General features: G+C 38.4%; 1 protein-coding gene across 1 annotated transcript in view; it reads right to left on the bottom strand.

The window, feature by feature from the left end:
- LOC306868823 (adhesion G protein-coupled receptor L3-like) overlaps positions 1-14,762 on the bottom strand; it is a gene marked incomplete at its 5' end in the record, with an annotated part of 222,555 nt that overhangs the window by 174,086 nt on the left and 33,707 nt on the right. Inside the window, one exon of the mRNA XM_079415205.1 lies at positions 14,129-14,342. Within this exon, the coding sequence (XP_079271331.1) occupies positions 14,129-14,342 (214 nt within the window). The remainder of the gene's footprint in view (positions 1-14,128; positions 14,343-14,762) is intronic.

The raw sequence follows: 14,762 nt of genomic DNA, 5'->3' as shown, positions 1-14,762 counted from the left end.
TTGAACTCACGAGTTCATCAAACAACAGTGGTAAGTAAATCATTCCTCTATCACGGTGAGTAATGGCTTCTCCTTCTCTTGTTATTTGCACTTCATGTCACATGTACAGTTTATCTCTCTCTGTCGGTGACGAGGGATTCACATGTGACAAATGCACGGAACGTGAAAATAAAGACACCAGCCACCATAGTCCAATGTTTACCGGGAGCCAGAGCGCCTGACATCTTGGCAAATTTAAAAGTGCTGACTAATGCTAAACAAAAATTCAGTAAGATTGTTATTCATGTCAGCGCTAATGATGTTCAACTTCGCCAGTCGGAGATCACTAAAAATAATGTTAAATAGGTGTGTGAACTTGCAAGTACGATGTCAGACGCTGTAATATGCTCTGGTCCCCTTCCTGCTTACCGGGGTGATGAGATTCATAGCAGACTGTCATCACTCAATGGCTGGATGTCTAAGTGGTGCCCACAGAATAACATATGTTTTATAGACAATTGGACGAGTTTTTGGGGCAGACCTGACCTGTTGAAAAGAGATGGTGTTCATCCCTCCTGGGGTGGTGCCGCTCTTCTCTCTAGAAATATGGCACATAGTCTTAGAGTTTGTACTTGACTAACTGGGGCCCAGGTCAGGAAGCAGACAGACTGGCTAAACCGACCGTCTGCTAGCCGCCTCACGTCACAGAAGTCAGTTAATTCTCAGCACATAGAGACTCCTTCACCTAGATATCACACTATAGAGACTGTGTGTGTTCCCCGAACTAGAAAATACAGAAAACATCCAAACCATATTAAGAGTAACAATCTAATTGATGTTCAACAAATAAAAACATTTTACAATACAGAGAAACAATTTATAACACTTGGCTACTGAATATCAGGTCCATTTCTACAAAATCACTTTTTGTAAATGATCAATGATCATAACCTAGATTTGCTCTGTTTGACAGAAACAAGGCTAAAACCAGATGAATACATTATTTTAAATGAGTCCACCCCCCAAGATTACTGCTATAAAAATGAGCCACGTCCAAAAGGTAAAGGGGGAGATGTTGCTACAATTTATAGCAATATTTTCAGTATTTCTCAGAGGGCAGGGTTTAAGTATAACTCGTTTGAAGTTATGGTGCTGCGTATAACATTATCTAGAGAAACACGTGTTATTGATAAATCCCCTGTGATGTTTGTACTGGCTACTGTATACAGGCCACCAGGGCACCACACAGACTTTATTAAAGAATTTGCTGATTTTCTATCTGAGTTAGTGCTGGCTGCAGATGAAGTCTTAATTGTTGGTGATTTTAATATCCATGTCAATAATGACAAAGATGCATTAGGATCAGCATTCATAGACATTCTGAACTCTATTGGGGTTAGACAACACGTTTCAGGAGCTACTCATTGTCGAAATCATACTGTAGATTTAATACTGTCATGTGGAATTGATGTCAGTGGCGTTGAAATTCTGCAGCAAAGTGATGATATCTCAGATCATTATCTAGTCTTGTGTAAACTCCATATAGCTAAAGCTGTAAATTCTACTCCTTGTTACAAGAACCATCACTTCTACCACAAAAGACTGTTTTGTAAGTAATCTTCCTGATTTATCTCAATTCATCAGCATATCCAATAGCTCAGAACAACTTGATGATGTAACATAAACTATGGACTCTCTCTTTTCTAGCACTTTAGATACAGTTGCTCCTTTACGCTTAAGGAAGATCAAAGACAAACAGTCTGACTCCGTGGTATAATGAGCACACTCGCACCCTAAAGAGAGCAGCCCGGAAAATAGAGCGCAGCTGGAGGAAAACAAAACTAGAGCTATTTCGTATAGCTTGGTGGGAAAGTACCCTATCCTACAGAAAAGCATTAATACCTAGAATATCAAAATCGACTACGGGCGGCAGATCCTTTTCCTATTTAGCGCCCAAACTCTGGAACAATGTACCTAATGCTGTTCGGGAGGCAGACACACTGTCAGTTTAAATCTAGATTAAAGACACATTTCTTTAACCTGGCTTACACATAACACACTAATACACTTCTATCATTCAAATCCATTAAAGGATTGTTAGGCTGCATTAATTAGATCAACCGGAACCGGGAACACTCCCCATAACACATGATGTACTTGTTACATCGTAAGAAGAATGGCATCTATGCTAATATTTGTCTGTTTCTTTCTTATTCTGTTTCTCAGTCCGTGTCCGGATCAGATGGTGGATCGGCGCCGGGAGATGATGTGATCATCGGCGGAGGCCGGGACACCTGTATGAGCCCCGGGGACATATCCCCAGTGAAGACCTCAACTTCAATATAATAAAACTAAAAAGAAAAGAAAATAACTAAAAATATAATAAAATACCTAACTACATAATACTATTATTATTAGAAATTGCAACAATATAAAATATAAATAAATACATTTATACATTTAAAATTTGAATTAAAACAATAAGTAAACAATAAATAAACAATTATCTCCTGGCCAGAGGAGAACTGGACCCCCGACTGAGCCTGGTTTCTCCCAAGGTTTTTTTTTCTCCATTCTGTCACAGAGGGAGTCACTGTCGCCTCTGGCTTGCTCAGTTGGGGACACTTAATGTCTTTGATTTTGCAGATACTATTTAAACTAAACTGATCTAGACAATGACATCGCTGAACTCAATAACGAAATGCCTTAACTGAAAATTGAGTGTTTAATCTTATTTTTATACATTACTGACACTCTATCCTACAATTTGATACCGTTAAGTGTTTTGACACAATCTGTATTGTTAAAAGCACTATATAAATAAAGGTGACTTGACTTGACTTTAGGGTTGGGTTTGGTGTAGGGCATATTTCCAACACGATAGAGCATTAACTTTTAGGGACAGACCCCGGATATTTGAATTCTGAACCGCTGCAGTACGTACCGGGAGCAACGTAATAAAAACACAGCAATATGTACCTATATCAACATAATAAAAACGTGCCAGGGTTCACGTATTTAACCTTTGTTTTAGCGCCACTCAATGGACATTTCTCTTTGAAACTGCGGTGAAACGTGCAGTAAGGTACAGTGTCGCACAGAAAGTGCACAGTGGTATGTATTTTTATGAGACCAGGTTAGTTTTCTATGTTAATCACAAAATGTAATTGATTTCTGTGATCAAAGCTGAATTTTCAGCATCATTACTCCAGTCTTCAGTGTCACATGGTCCTTCAGAAATTATTCTAATATACAAATATTTTCAATATTTGGTGCTTAAAAAAATCTCAATCTATTAGTGAAATAAAGTTCAAATTATAACCATTTTTATAGTAAGCCATCAAAATAGCCAATTCCATTCACAAATTTCAGCTGTTTTATTAAAACAGGCCGTTCGTTACATTATTGGCCTCTGGCAGTCATGTTAAATTCAAACTTCAGCATGTTTTTAATGATTATTGACAAGGACACTCCACACTAAGTGCATGCCAAATCGACTACTGATCTGGCACAAAAAGACTAGTCTGAGAAAGAAGATTTTACAAAAACAAATAAACACATACATATCCAATATGATGGAAATATTTTCCCGGGAAGCGGATGAGGACAGGAATCTGGCATTGCTTGAACTTTTAATAATCCTGACAAAAAACAACAGGGTTTCTAGCACTCCGTGCCTGCACCTCTTAAGAGGAAGAAAAAACACAGGAAAAAAGCTTTTACATGCACTCGGGATAAAATAGAGATATGGGCAGTGTGTGTTTGTGTGTTCAGGGAATAGGGCTTAAACTCCAGAGGTAATAACACAACATTTGAGTGCTTATATTACTGTAGTGACTTGTTTATTCTGTACAGATAAAACTCCACTCGACCCGTGTGTGTGTGTGTGTGTGTGTGTGTGTGTGTGTGTATGTTTTCTTTCCCTCCTGTAGGATAATGAAGACAACACAGATACTCGATACAGAAACAGTCTAATACAGCTTCCACTGCACTTCTGTGTCTTTCGTGAAGCAGCAACTTGATAGCCAGTAGAGTTGGATATTGTTTGAATTTTATCGATTCTTATTCCGATTCTTATCAATTCCCAGTTTCGATTCAAATGTTGGTTAAAAAAAAAAAGAAGTCAAACATTCAGATATCAAGCATATTCTATGTCTCTTTTTGCACCACATTTAATTGCAGTTGAATACCATAAACAAAAATCAGCAGAACACGTTTAAGAGCTGCTTGTGTGCAAAATAGAGCTGCGTGATTCTGGATAAATTGATAATGTATTTCTTTATTTATTTAAATATAGGTAATGGTCTCTCACTATTCTTAAGAAAAACAAAATAACATGTAATGCATTAATGAATGATTCAATGACTCAAAGACTTTAGTTGTTTCGTTACTGGATGAATCAGCAAATGATTGAATTAATCTCTTGAATGAATGATTCAAAGACACATTTTTAAACAGTCACTTGTCGCCACCTACTGGCCTAACAACATTTTATTTGAAGTGTCAAATTACTTTCAAAAGGTGATTTAATCTACTCGATCACTACTGAATCAATACGTGTAATTTTATAACAAGCATGCGATTCCTGTCCTTTAATATCAGAATCCAGAATTGGAATTGATTTTTTCGACTCTAATAACCAGATATAACTCTAGCAACATGTTTTAGTCCCTATGATCAACTTATAATGCTAGTTTAAGTTTCTTACACCAAAAACAGTTGTAATATTGTTATCTTCGACAACCTGTCCTAACCAGGTGTGATTTGTACAAACTGTTGTGCATGCAACATAATGGATGGATGGATGGATGGATGGATGGATGGATGGATGGATGGATGGATGGATGGATGGATGGATGGATGGATGGATGGATGGATGGATGGATGGATGGATGGATGGATGGATGGATGGATGGATGGATGGATGGATGGATGGATGGATGGATGGATGGATATACAGTTACAGTATGTAGAGTAGGACTTTTGACCAAAAAGATTTGACTATAAGCTACTCTTAAAAAAAACAAAACAACTGTTTGCAAATGATCCAACGCTTTAGCGCAAACATTTTATTGGGCATTCGTGGCCTAATGGATAGAGCGTTGGACTTGTAACCTGAAGGGCATGGGTTTGAGTCTCAGTTCAGGCAGGGATTGTAGGTGGGGGAGTGAATAACTAACACTCTCTCCTCCCTCAATACCACGACTGAGGTGAGACCCTTGAGCAAGGCACCAAACCCCCGACTGCTCCCCAGGCGCCGCAGCAATGGCTGCCCACTGCTCCAGGTGTGTGTTCACTACTGTGTGTACACTTGGATGGGTTAAATGCAGAGTACAAATTCTGAGTATGTGTCACCATACTTGGCCACACACCACTTCCCTTTTCCCTAATTTCAGATAATTCCTGTAAAGTTCTATTTAAAAATATCCAAATACACAAGACTTCTGTGACTGTGTTTTTGAGCATAGCATTTGATGCTGTTTGTTTGTAGTTGAGGACAATCATAGAATTGTGCTTCTTCACAGCACACAAACCTTTGAGTTTTAGGAGTTTTGTGTGAAAATCCTGTCTGAGATTGTACAAGCATATAAAAGTCATGTCCGTATCGGCACAGGTGAACACAGCGAGGGATTTGGAGGATGAAGGGAGATGTATTTGTAATCTAAATCTGTGCATTTCCCTCTCAGCCGCTTTCCTTCCAAAGAACATAAACATTCAATGATGCAGAGAAATCATTATCTGTCTCACTCTGATCCCATGAAATAAAAACAAGAGTTTTGTGACTGTCGGTTCACGTCAGTTAAAGTCGTCAATCTGGTAATGCACACCTAAAAATTGACCAATTTAACCATTAACTGCTCTACAGATTTATGTAGTTTTTTTTTTTCTTTTCTGGAAACACAAATTAGTCATGCCATCATCTCATACTTGGGGGCTTTTACAACTTTTTGTCCAATTAACTGCTCTGAATGAGAACATCCCTCCCCCTGAATTATAAAAAAAAAAAAATCATAAATATATTTTAAAATCATAAATATGGTTTAAAAGAATATACTGACGTGTGAAATTAATGTAATATTTTTGGACACCTGAAAATGAAAATCCATTATAATTAAATGCAATTAGTAGAACTTTAGAGTATTTTTGACACTTAAGTTGGACTTAATTACATTTTAGATGCAATTTCATTAAAATAACTTTGTCTTTGAAATATGGTTAAAGTACTGCTGAATGTATTGACAAAATGCTGCTTGCCAGACCAGAAGTAAAACGTTACAGGAAAGAAACCTGTGGTCGTCATTCATGAGGGTTTTAAACATATGTCAGAATATCTGCACATCTGGATCCTCACAGACGGTGACAGATCATCGTGTTTGTTGAGATCAGGTGAATGAAGTGTGTTCAAAGGCAAGTACCCTGTCAAGTACCTGACACCTCGAGCACATCTGTGAGACAGAGCTGATCTAATGCTTGTTTAAGGTCTGTAACTGCGTTTCCTGATGTGTTCAGACTGAGGAACCAAACACATCTCTGTCTATATCGCTGATGAAGCTGAAGGAGAAACAGCACTATAGTGTTTCACCATGCCAAAAAGTTTGATGCACACCACTGCATTTTCTTTTTTAGTTAAAAGTCTGTTTTGTTAGCCTAACTGTGCACAATTAGATGGTTAGTATAGCAATCTATTACTTGCAATAAACTGTGCATAAATAAATAATAAAAATTGTCACATGAATAAAAATAAACATTAAATGAAATAAAATATAATATAATAATATAAAAACAGCAGCACTTCTAATTTTCATTTAGTTTAACCGGTGTACAAAAATAACTAAAACTGAAATACAAATAACTACAAACTATATAGATGCCAAAAAACAGAACAAAATGACTTTAATTTCAAGAACAAAATAACAATAAAATGAAAACAGAAAATATAAACATGCAAAAATTAAATAAAAAATATTAATAAAAACTATGCTAAAATGATGACCAGCAAGCCATTTTCGGCTCACAACTCAACAAAAAACTACTGACCAGTTCCGAGACTTTAAGGATTAACTTACCAAAAGATGACAGAACAATTTATTTTTATATTTGATTTCCAGTATTCTTAGATGGAAATCTGTTTTCTTTAAATTCAACAATGCCTTCATTTCATAAGTGAAGACCGAGATCATATTCATAGCAAACCTTTCCTCCCTCAGCAACTTAAATCATGGCTGATGCAATTCACTGCAGCATTCAACACACACTCACACTCACACACACACACACACACACGCATCTTCTAAGCTGTGAAGAATCACTCAATGATATCTCAAACACCTGCATATAAATCTATCAGCCTTTCAGAGTTTCTCGGCAAACTGTGTTTTATGTGATGCTGCGCCTGAAATATTTCAGCTCTGTGCTCACAGATCATTTAAAAAAAAGCTTATTTAGGGTCTTTAAAAAAAAAAAAAAAAAAAAACTAATATTTGTAAAAATAAATATTTTTATTTAAAAATATATTTATTTATTTATTTAAAAAAAGGGTCTAAAGGCTTTTCTTATTTATTTAATTTTTAAATGGCTATTGCCTCTGGATATTATCTGTGTGTGCTCGTGAGATGAAGCCGCACCAGCGAGCAGACAGGTGGCTTGCGGCCCCGGAAAAAGCAGATCTATTCCCACGAGGGCAGAATTCCATACAATGAAGAGTAGCGCTTCCGAATTGAGCTATCAGATTACTCGAGCAAGAGCCATGTGCATTCAGATCTCGAGGACCTCTGCCAGACACAGAGCACACAACCACAGACAAAGAGAAAATAATACGACACAGATGTGGGCAGAATCTTATTTGCAAATTTTTAAATTTCACTGGACAGTAACGCTGCCCTCAGAATGCGGTTTGTTACGTAAACCCTGGAAACTCCGATCTTAAGCGCTTGACAATAAACAGACAAACAGAGAGACAAAAGCAGCCCTATAGAGGACACCAGACCTGACATGTGAGTGAGTGAGTGTGTCTGGTCTGAGAAACACGCGACGCAAGCTGCTGCATTTTACAACAATTCAATTCAGTTCAGTATTGGCATAACAAAATTTAGAACTGTGCAAGCATAGCGGAAAATGAATGACACAATTTAGAAATATTGTATAAAACAATTTAGAAATACCGTATGACAAATTTTATAACTGCAAAAGCAATAGCAGAAAATATAGAAAACAATAAAATATATTGCATGACAAAATGTAGAAATGTGTAATGAATATTTATAAAGGCAATATCACAAAATATAACAAAAAATATAGAAAAATAAAATATTGCATTGCATGACAAAATTATAAATATACAAATGATAAAATATATTGTTTATTTTATGATAATACCCTTATACTAATACCCTTCACCCATTATAATATATTTTAAAGTAGGTTTTAAGTAGTTTTTCACTGGCATTTCACTGATAACTCTTCATATTTTAAGGTGTTCTTGTATGTGAAATGAAAGTATGACAGATTTGATATGTGCTTTCTCTCTCTCTCTTTCTCTGTTTGGATTTTCCTCTTGTCTTCTGTCTAATAGGCTTAAAGGGTAAGTGGGATGGAAGCGTTTGAGTTTGTTTCGTCTCTGGAGGAGAGCTTTGCCTCCTCTCATCTCTGCACATGTTAATGAGGCTGGAGACACAGAAGAGCAGCTCACGCAACAGGATTCCCCTCAACAACTCAACACGCGCTTCACTAAGGCTGGGTTGACAATTTCAATTAGTTGATTTTAACAAGCAATAAGCTTTGTGATTTGTTACCCTTGATATTCACTAGATTTGTTGAATGTATCACTATACTTAACATGACACATTCTACTGAAACTCTACATGAGACATTCTACTGAAACTCTATGTGACACATTTTACTGAAACTCTACATAATATATTCTACCGAGACTCTATATGGCACATTCTATTGAAACTTACGACATATTCTACAGAAACTCTACATGACATATTCTACTGAAACTCCACATGATGCATACTACTGAGACTCCATATGACATATTCTACTGAAACTCTACATGACAAATTCTACTTAAATTCTACATGACACATTCTTTTGTAACTCCATGTGATGCATTCTTCTGAAAATCTACATGACATATTCTACTGAAACTCCATATGACATACTCTACTTAATCTCTTCATGACATTCTACTGAAACTCTACATGACACTGTAGTGAGTGGGGCGGGGCCGAGAGCCGTGGGAACGGAGCGAGGCCGGTGGAGTTAATGATAATGAGCGACACCTGCACCACTCACCGGTCTCGAGTCCCACAGAGGAGCTCCAGAAGGATAAAAGGAGGAGTGACGACAGTGGAAGACGAGAGAGGACCAGGCCTGGACTTTATTTTGTGTGTGGTAGTCATCCGTGAGGGGCTGCCGCTTTACTTTTGTGTTTATTTTATTTATTAAATTGTCTTTAAATGTTTGCCGGTTCCCGCCTCCTTCTTCCCGATCTATGAACAGTGTTACATTGGTGCGGACACCCAGGAGGAAGGAGGGACACGCTGTCAGAGAGCCCTCGCTGCTGAGGGGGATCGCGGTGCTGAGGAGATCGGGCAGCAGGGAGTAGCGGGGGCAGCCGCTGGCTGCCCGAGGCAGCGGTGGTGCTGGAGCAATGTAAGATCAGGTGGGACGGAAGACTCGCTGCCGTGCTCCTGGGTCGAGGAGGGGCGGCTGGCGTCCGAGAGGGAGTGGAGGAGTCGGCGCCATTCGCCAGGAGGCCGTAGCCTGCTGCCATCCGCCATGTTGGGGAGGAGCAGGGAATGGGGGACTCGCTGCCGGCTGCCCTCGACCGGAGGAGCCTTCGCCGTCCGCCAGGAGGCGCAGCGTCGAGCCGTCCACCAAAGAGGTCCAGTACCATCGCATGGCACCGCGAGTGAGGACCAACCAGCAGTGTGTCTGGGAACCGGACCGATTTTTTTTCTTTCTTCTCTCTCCTCTCTCTCGTCTTTGTCTCTCCTCATCCTTCCATCTCCTTTTCTCTCACCTCGTCTGTCCTTACCCCCAGGTACGCCGTGGCCGCCCTGACGGGCCCCCCGGGGTGGGGGGGTAGAACGCAGTCTCGAGGGTACCCCCCGGCCCGCGAGGGGCGATGGATGTATGTAGTGAGTGGGGCGGGGCCGAGAGCCTTGGGAACGGAGCGATGCCGGTGGAGTTAATGATAATGAGCGACACCTGCACCACTCACCGGTCTTGAGTCCCACGGAGGAGCTCCGGAAGGATAAAAGGAGGAGTGACGACAGTGGAAGACGAGAGAAGACCAGGCCTGGACTTTATTTTGTGTTTTGAGTGCGGCAGTCGTCCGTGAGGGGCTGCCGCTTTACTTTTGTGTTTGTTTATTCTGTTATTAAATTCTTTAAATGTTTGCCGGTTCCCGCCTCCTCCTTCCCGATCAACAAACTGTGTTACAGACACATTCTACTGAAACTCTTCGTGACATATTCTACTGACACTCTACAAGCCATATTTTAGTAAAACTCTTATGTGACACATTCTACTAAAACGCTGTGTGACCAACTACTGAAACTGTGACACATTCTACTGAAACTCTACATGACACATTCTACTAAATCTGACACATTCTATTAAAACTCTACATTATATATTCTACTGAAACTCTATGTGACATTCTGAAAAAATTATTTGACACATGCTACTGTGATAAATACTACTAAAATTCAACATGACCCTCTACTGAGACTCTGTGACACATTCTGCTGAACTATATGTGACATTTTACTGAAACTCAACTTGACAAATTCTACTGTAACTCTTCATGATATACGTATACTACTCTATGTGACACACATTACTAAAACTCTGCTTGGAACATTCTACTGGAACTTTAACAAACTGTATTATTTTCTAATGAACCCCTACAACATTACCAAAACTCTATGACACCCTAATCAAACTCTGCAACACCCATTCTAACTCTATCAGACCCTCTACTGAAATCTTCTCTATTCAAATTCCCCACACTTAACATGATTATGTGCATGAGGTTTGGGGTTTGCTGTAGAGAATAATGTCATTGTTCTGCACTAGATGGACACGGTTACTGTTTGTTATCATGCTGTGTTGCTCAGCAGCTGCTTTAATTTATTTCAGCAACAAAATGGAGAATACACACAGGAACAATTACAGACACACTATGCTCTGATCCCGGTCTATCTGACTCTTTCCACTCCGCTGAGGTGTGATGAGTGTCAGGCTGCAAGAAATGCTGAGGAAAATGATAGGGAGGGCCAGCAAAACGGCAGCCAAAAGACAGAGCAGCACAGCAGGCTTTAATAAGCCAAATCTGCATCAGTGTATCACACACACAGCATGCGGTGCAGCGACAGCTAATCCAAAGGTTGCTGGTTCAAACCCCTGAAGGCTTGATTCATGGACCTAAGGATTGCTAAGATATCCTATATCTTATTACCTACATCACTGTGCTCAAACCCAGACTGCTCAGGGGGGATGTTCCCTGTCGTAATTGTACTGTGATACGTTGCTGGTTAAGAAAGTGCAAGCTAAATAAGTAGCACACAGAAACAGAAAGCCTTAATTCACACACACTAGGCCCAAAAGATTTGACACACACTCTACGGAAGTACAAACACATACAGTAAACCTACACAAAACCTGCACTTTCAAAACTCTACGCAGCATAAAACTAATCAGAATTGTGTTTGTTTGCATGTACAATACAGGTCAAAAGTATGGAAAAAATTAAGATTTTTTAAAATGTTTTTTAGAAAATCTCTTCTGATCACCAGTGACTGCATTTATTCGATCAAAACTAGGGCTGAGTGATTAATCGAAATCGAATCGCAATCAAATCTGTTCCAGAGCATATGCATGACTGCCAGCCTTGAGTGACAATCTTACTAACCAATAGAGTGAAAGCACTTCCATTCTCCCCGATCACCACTGCTCTAGCCAACTGCGTAAACGCCCACCATTTAAAAAGGGTCAGATCGAAAGTTAGGCAAATTAAAACTAAAGAAAAACATATGTAACTACAGCTTCGAAATAACAGACAATGAACACAAAAGGTCATTTGCAAGAGCTGCGTCACAACGCATATCAAGAGCTCCCTTATCGGTTCTGCTTTCAGTATTGGAGAATAAAAGATACATTTTTAGATGTTTTTATTAGTAGGCTACATGAACATTATCCTACACATTTTAATTCTCCAACAGATTAATTTGAAATAAGTTTATAATGCATGTTTGCTATTTCACAAGACCGCACACTCAGCCCGTGTCTCACGGACGAGTCGTTTACACGCAGCCTGTCTCATAATGCTCTTATATACTCACTGTCTCGCACCCGGTTCTGCTCCGCAAGTCTCTCAAGAGCGCATCTGGCAATATGGACGAGGCCTGACGCACACGCGCAACCGGTGTCCACTCATGCCTGGCTCCACGTTTAAAACGAATGTAAATTAAGTCTAACTGCTTGCCAATTTCACTGGGATGAAATTAAACATTCAGAACATTTCCCACTTGTTCTTAAAATCCCAAATACTTAAAAATGAATAAATCAGCCCATGTAACATGCAATACTTTAATAATTGACTAAAGAAATACAGTTCTTTATTTATAAAAAATAAACAAATCTTTCCTGTGAAATTCAGTAATTCTGTAAAAGTAGTAATACCATTATAATCTTCCCTGCAGAAAAAAACAGTAGAACCCCTCCCAAAACACAATAGAAATTTTAATGGATTTAAGGGTTGTAATGGGAATTTTACTGGTTTTAATGTAAACTATAATGGTGTCTACTTGTATTTGATGCATTCTATTGGTGGGATGTAATCTAGCAGATGGCAACCAATAGAACAAGAGTAATTCCTATTAGAATAATGCCCAAAACAAAAAGTTTTTATGGAAACTATAAGAATTTCTGTGATGGTTTCTATTGTTTGTTTGTTTTCAGCGGGGTAATGATACTCATACTGTGCTGCACATTATTGATAATATTGAGCTGAAGCTTGACTTAGCAAATTTAAAATCGCAGATCAAATCGCAATATCTGTCAAAAATATTTTTTTAAAAATCGCAATTAGATATTTTCCCCAAATCACACAGCCCTAATTAAAACCACTATAAAAAAAATCATTTTTTTGATTGTGAAACTTTAAACCTTTGAAAATATTATTACAATATAAAACAGATGTCTTCTATACGAATATATTGTAACATGTAATTTATTTCTGTGATCAAAGCTGAATTTTCAGCATCATTTTTGATCAAATAAATACAGGTAAGCATAAAAAAAACTTAAACATCTAAATTATTACAAACTCTTGACTGGTAGTAGTGTTGCTTTCGCCAACGAAAATTATGACTAAATATCGTCGTCAACGAACCTTTATCACGTGACGAAAACGTGACGAGACTAAACGTAAATGCTGGTCATGTGACGATGACGATAACTAAGTGTATAATGCAATATTGTTGACGAATAAAAACGAGACTAAATGTGGTTTACAAAATAAAAACTATGCTACAATGTCTCTTCATTTTCATTGACTAAAACGAGACGAAACGAAATGTTATAATGTTATTTTGTCTCGTTTAGTTGCGTTATTATTATTATTTTGCAGTATTTCTGTTTCCGGTGTCTCACTTCAGGTATTTTGAAGACGACAACAAAGTTAAGTCTGACACAGAGAAAGGGACCGATGGCCGACCGGCCGGGGTTCGTCTTTGAGAGATGTGTGTGTGTGTGTACTTCTAACATGTTTGGTTGGTAAAATAAATGTTGTAAAATGTTTGAAATGGATTTGGCTAAAAGAAAATGCTGGTTTCGTCTATACTACTAGGTACTTATACTATATTGACTGGGTTAAATAGAATTGTATTACTAAAAAGAGACTAAAATACAATTTTCATTGACGAAAACTAGACGAAAATAGTCATACATTTTCGTTGACTAAAACTAGACTAGACTAAAAAGAGTATGAACGTGACTAAAACGAATAAAAAGTAAAATGACAGCTTCACACAAAGACTAGACTAAAACTAAAATTAAAACAGGCCGCCAAAAACAACACTAACTGGTAGTGTATAAAGTAAGTTTCTGGTTTAATTGTGTTTGTGCATCTCACCTCTGGCTCATGATCTTGTACGCATCAGGTAAATAACAGCGCGTGTTCTCCATCTGAGCAGGGTCGGCGTCACAGATTTTGTCATCGGTTCGGCCGTAATTTGCACTCTCGATCATGATGACGTCCGTCCCGGGACAGCGTAGCTCGATCGGGTAACTTTCACAGGACAGCTCCCGCCGAACAACTGCCATCGGTACTGGTGCACGACTGAATGCTGAAAAATGAGAGAGGAGACAATCAGTAAAATAACAACTACATGCTCTTTAAGCAGAAATTAAGAGAAAAATCAGTCCTGCAAGTTATTTGTTACACAGGGAATTTAAGAAAACGTACAAAAAATTACATTTGGCAGCAAAAATTGACAAATGACATCACACCTGGCATGATGTATTGATACACCATGTGAATGAGATATGAAATCTGTGACAAACTAGAGTATTTGGAATATAGTCCACAAGTGGACTGCTTTTATAGTGTCATTTTAAAAGCTTGACCTGGGTAACCATTCACTCTCAGTATGTAAAAGAGTCATATTCTGCTAGATTTTCCTATTCTAATTTTGCATTACATAACTAAATACTAGTGAAAACTATTCTTTTAACTGATTGAATGCTATTCTTTTATACTGATTGAT

This window comes from Barbus barbus (assembly GCF_936440315.1).
Source record: "Barbus barbus genome assembly, chromosome: 1".
Classification (NCBI taxonomy): Eukaryota; Metazoa; Chordata; class Actinopteri; order Cypriniformes; family Cyprinidae; genus Barbus; species Barbus barbus.
This window is presented reverse-complemented; position numbering and strand designations above follow the sequence as displayed.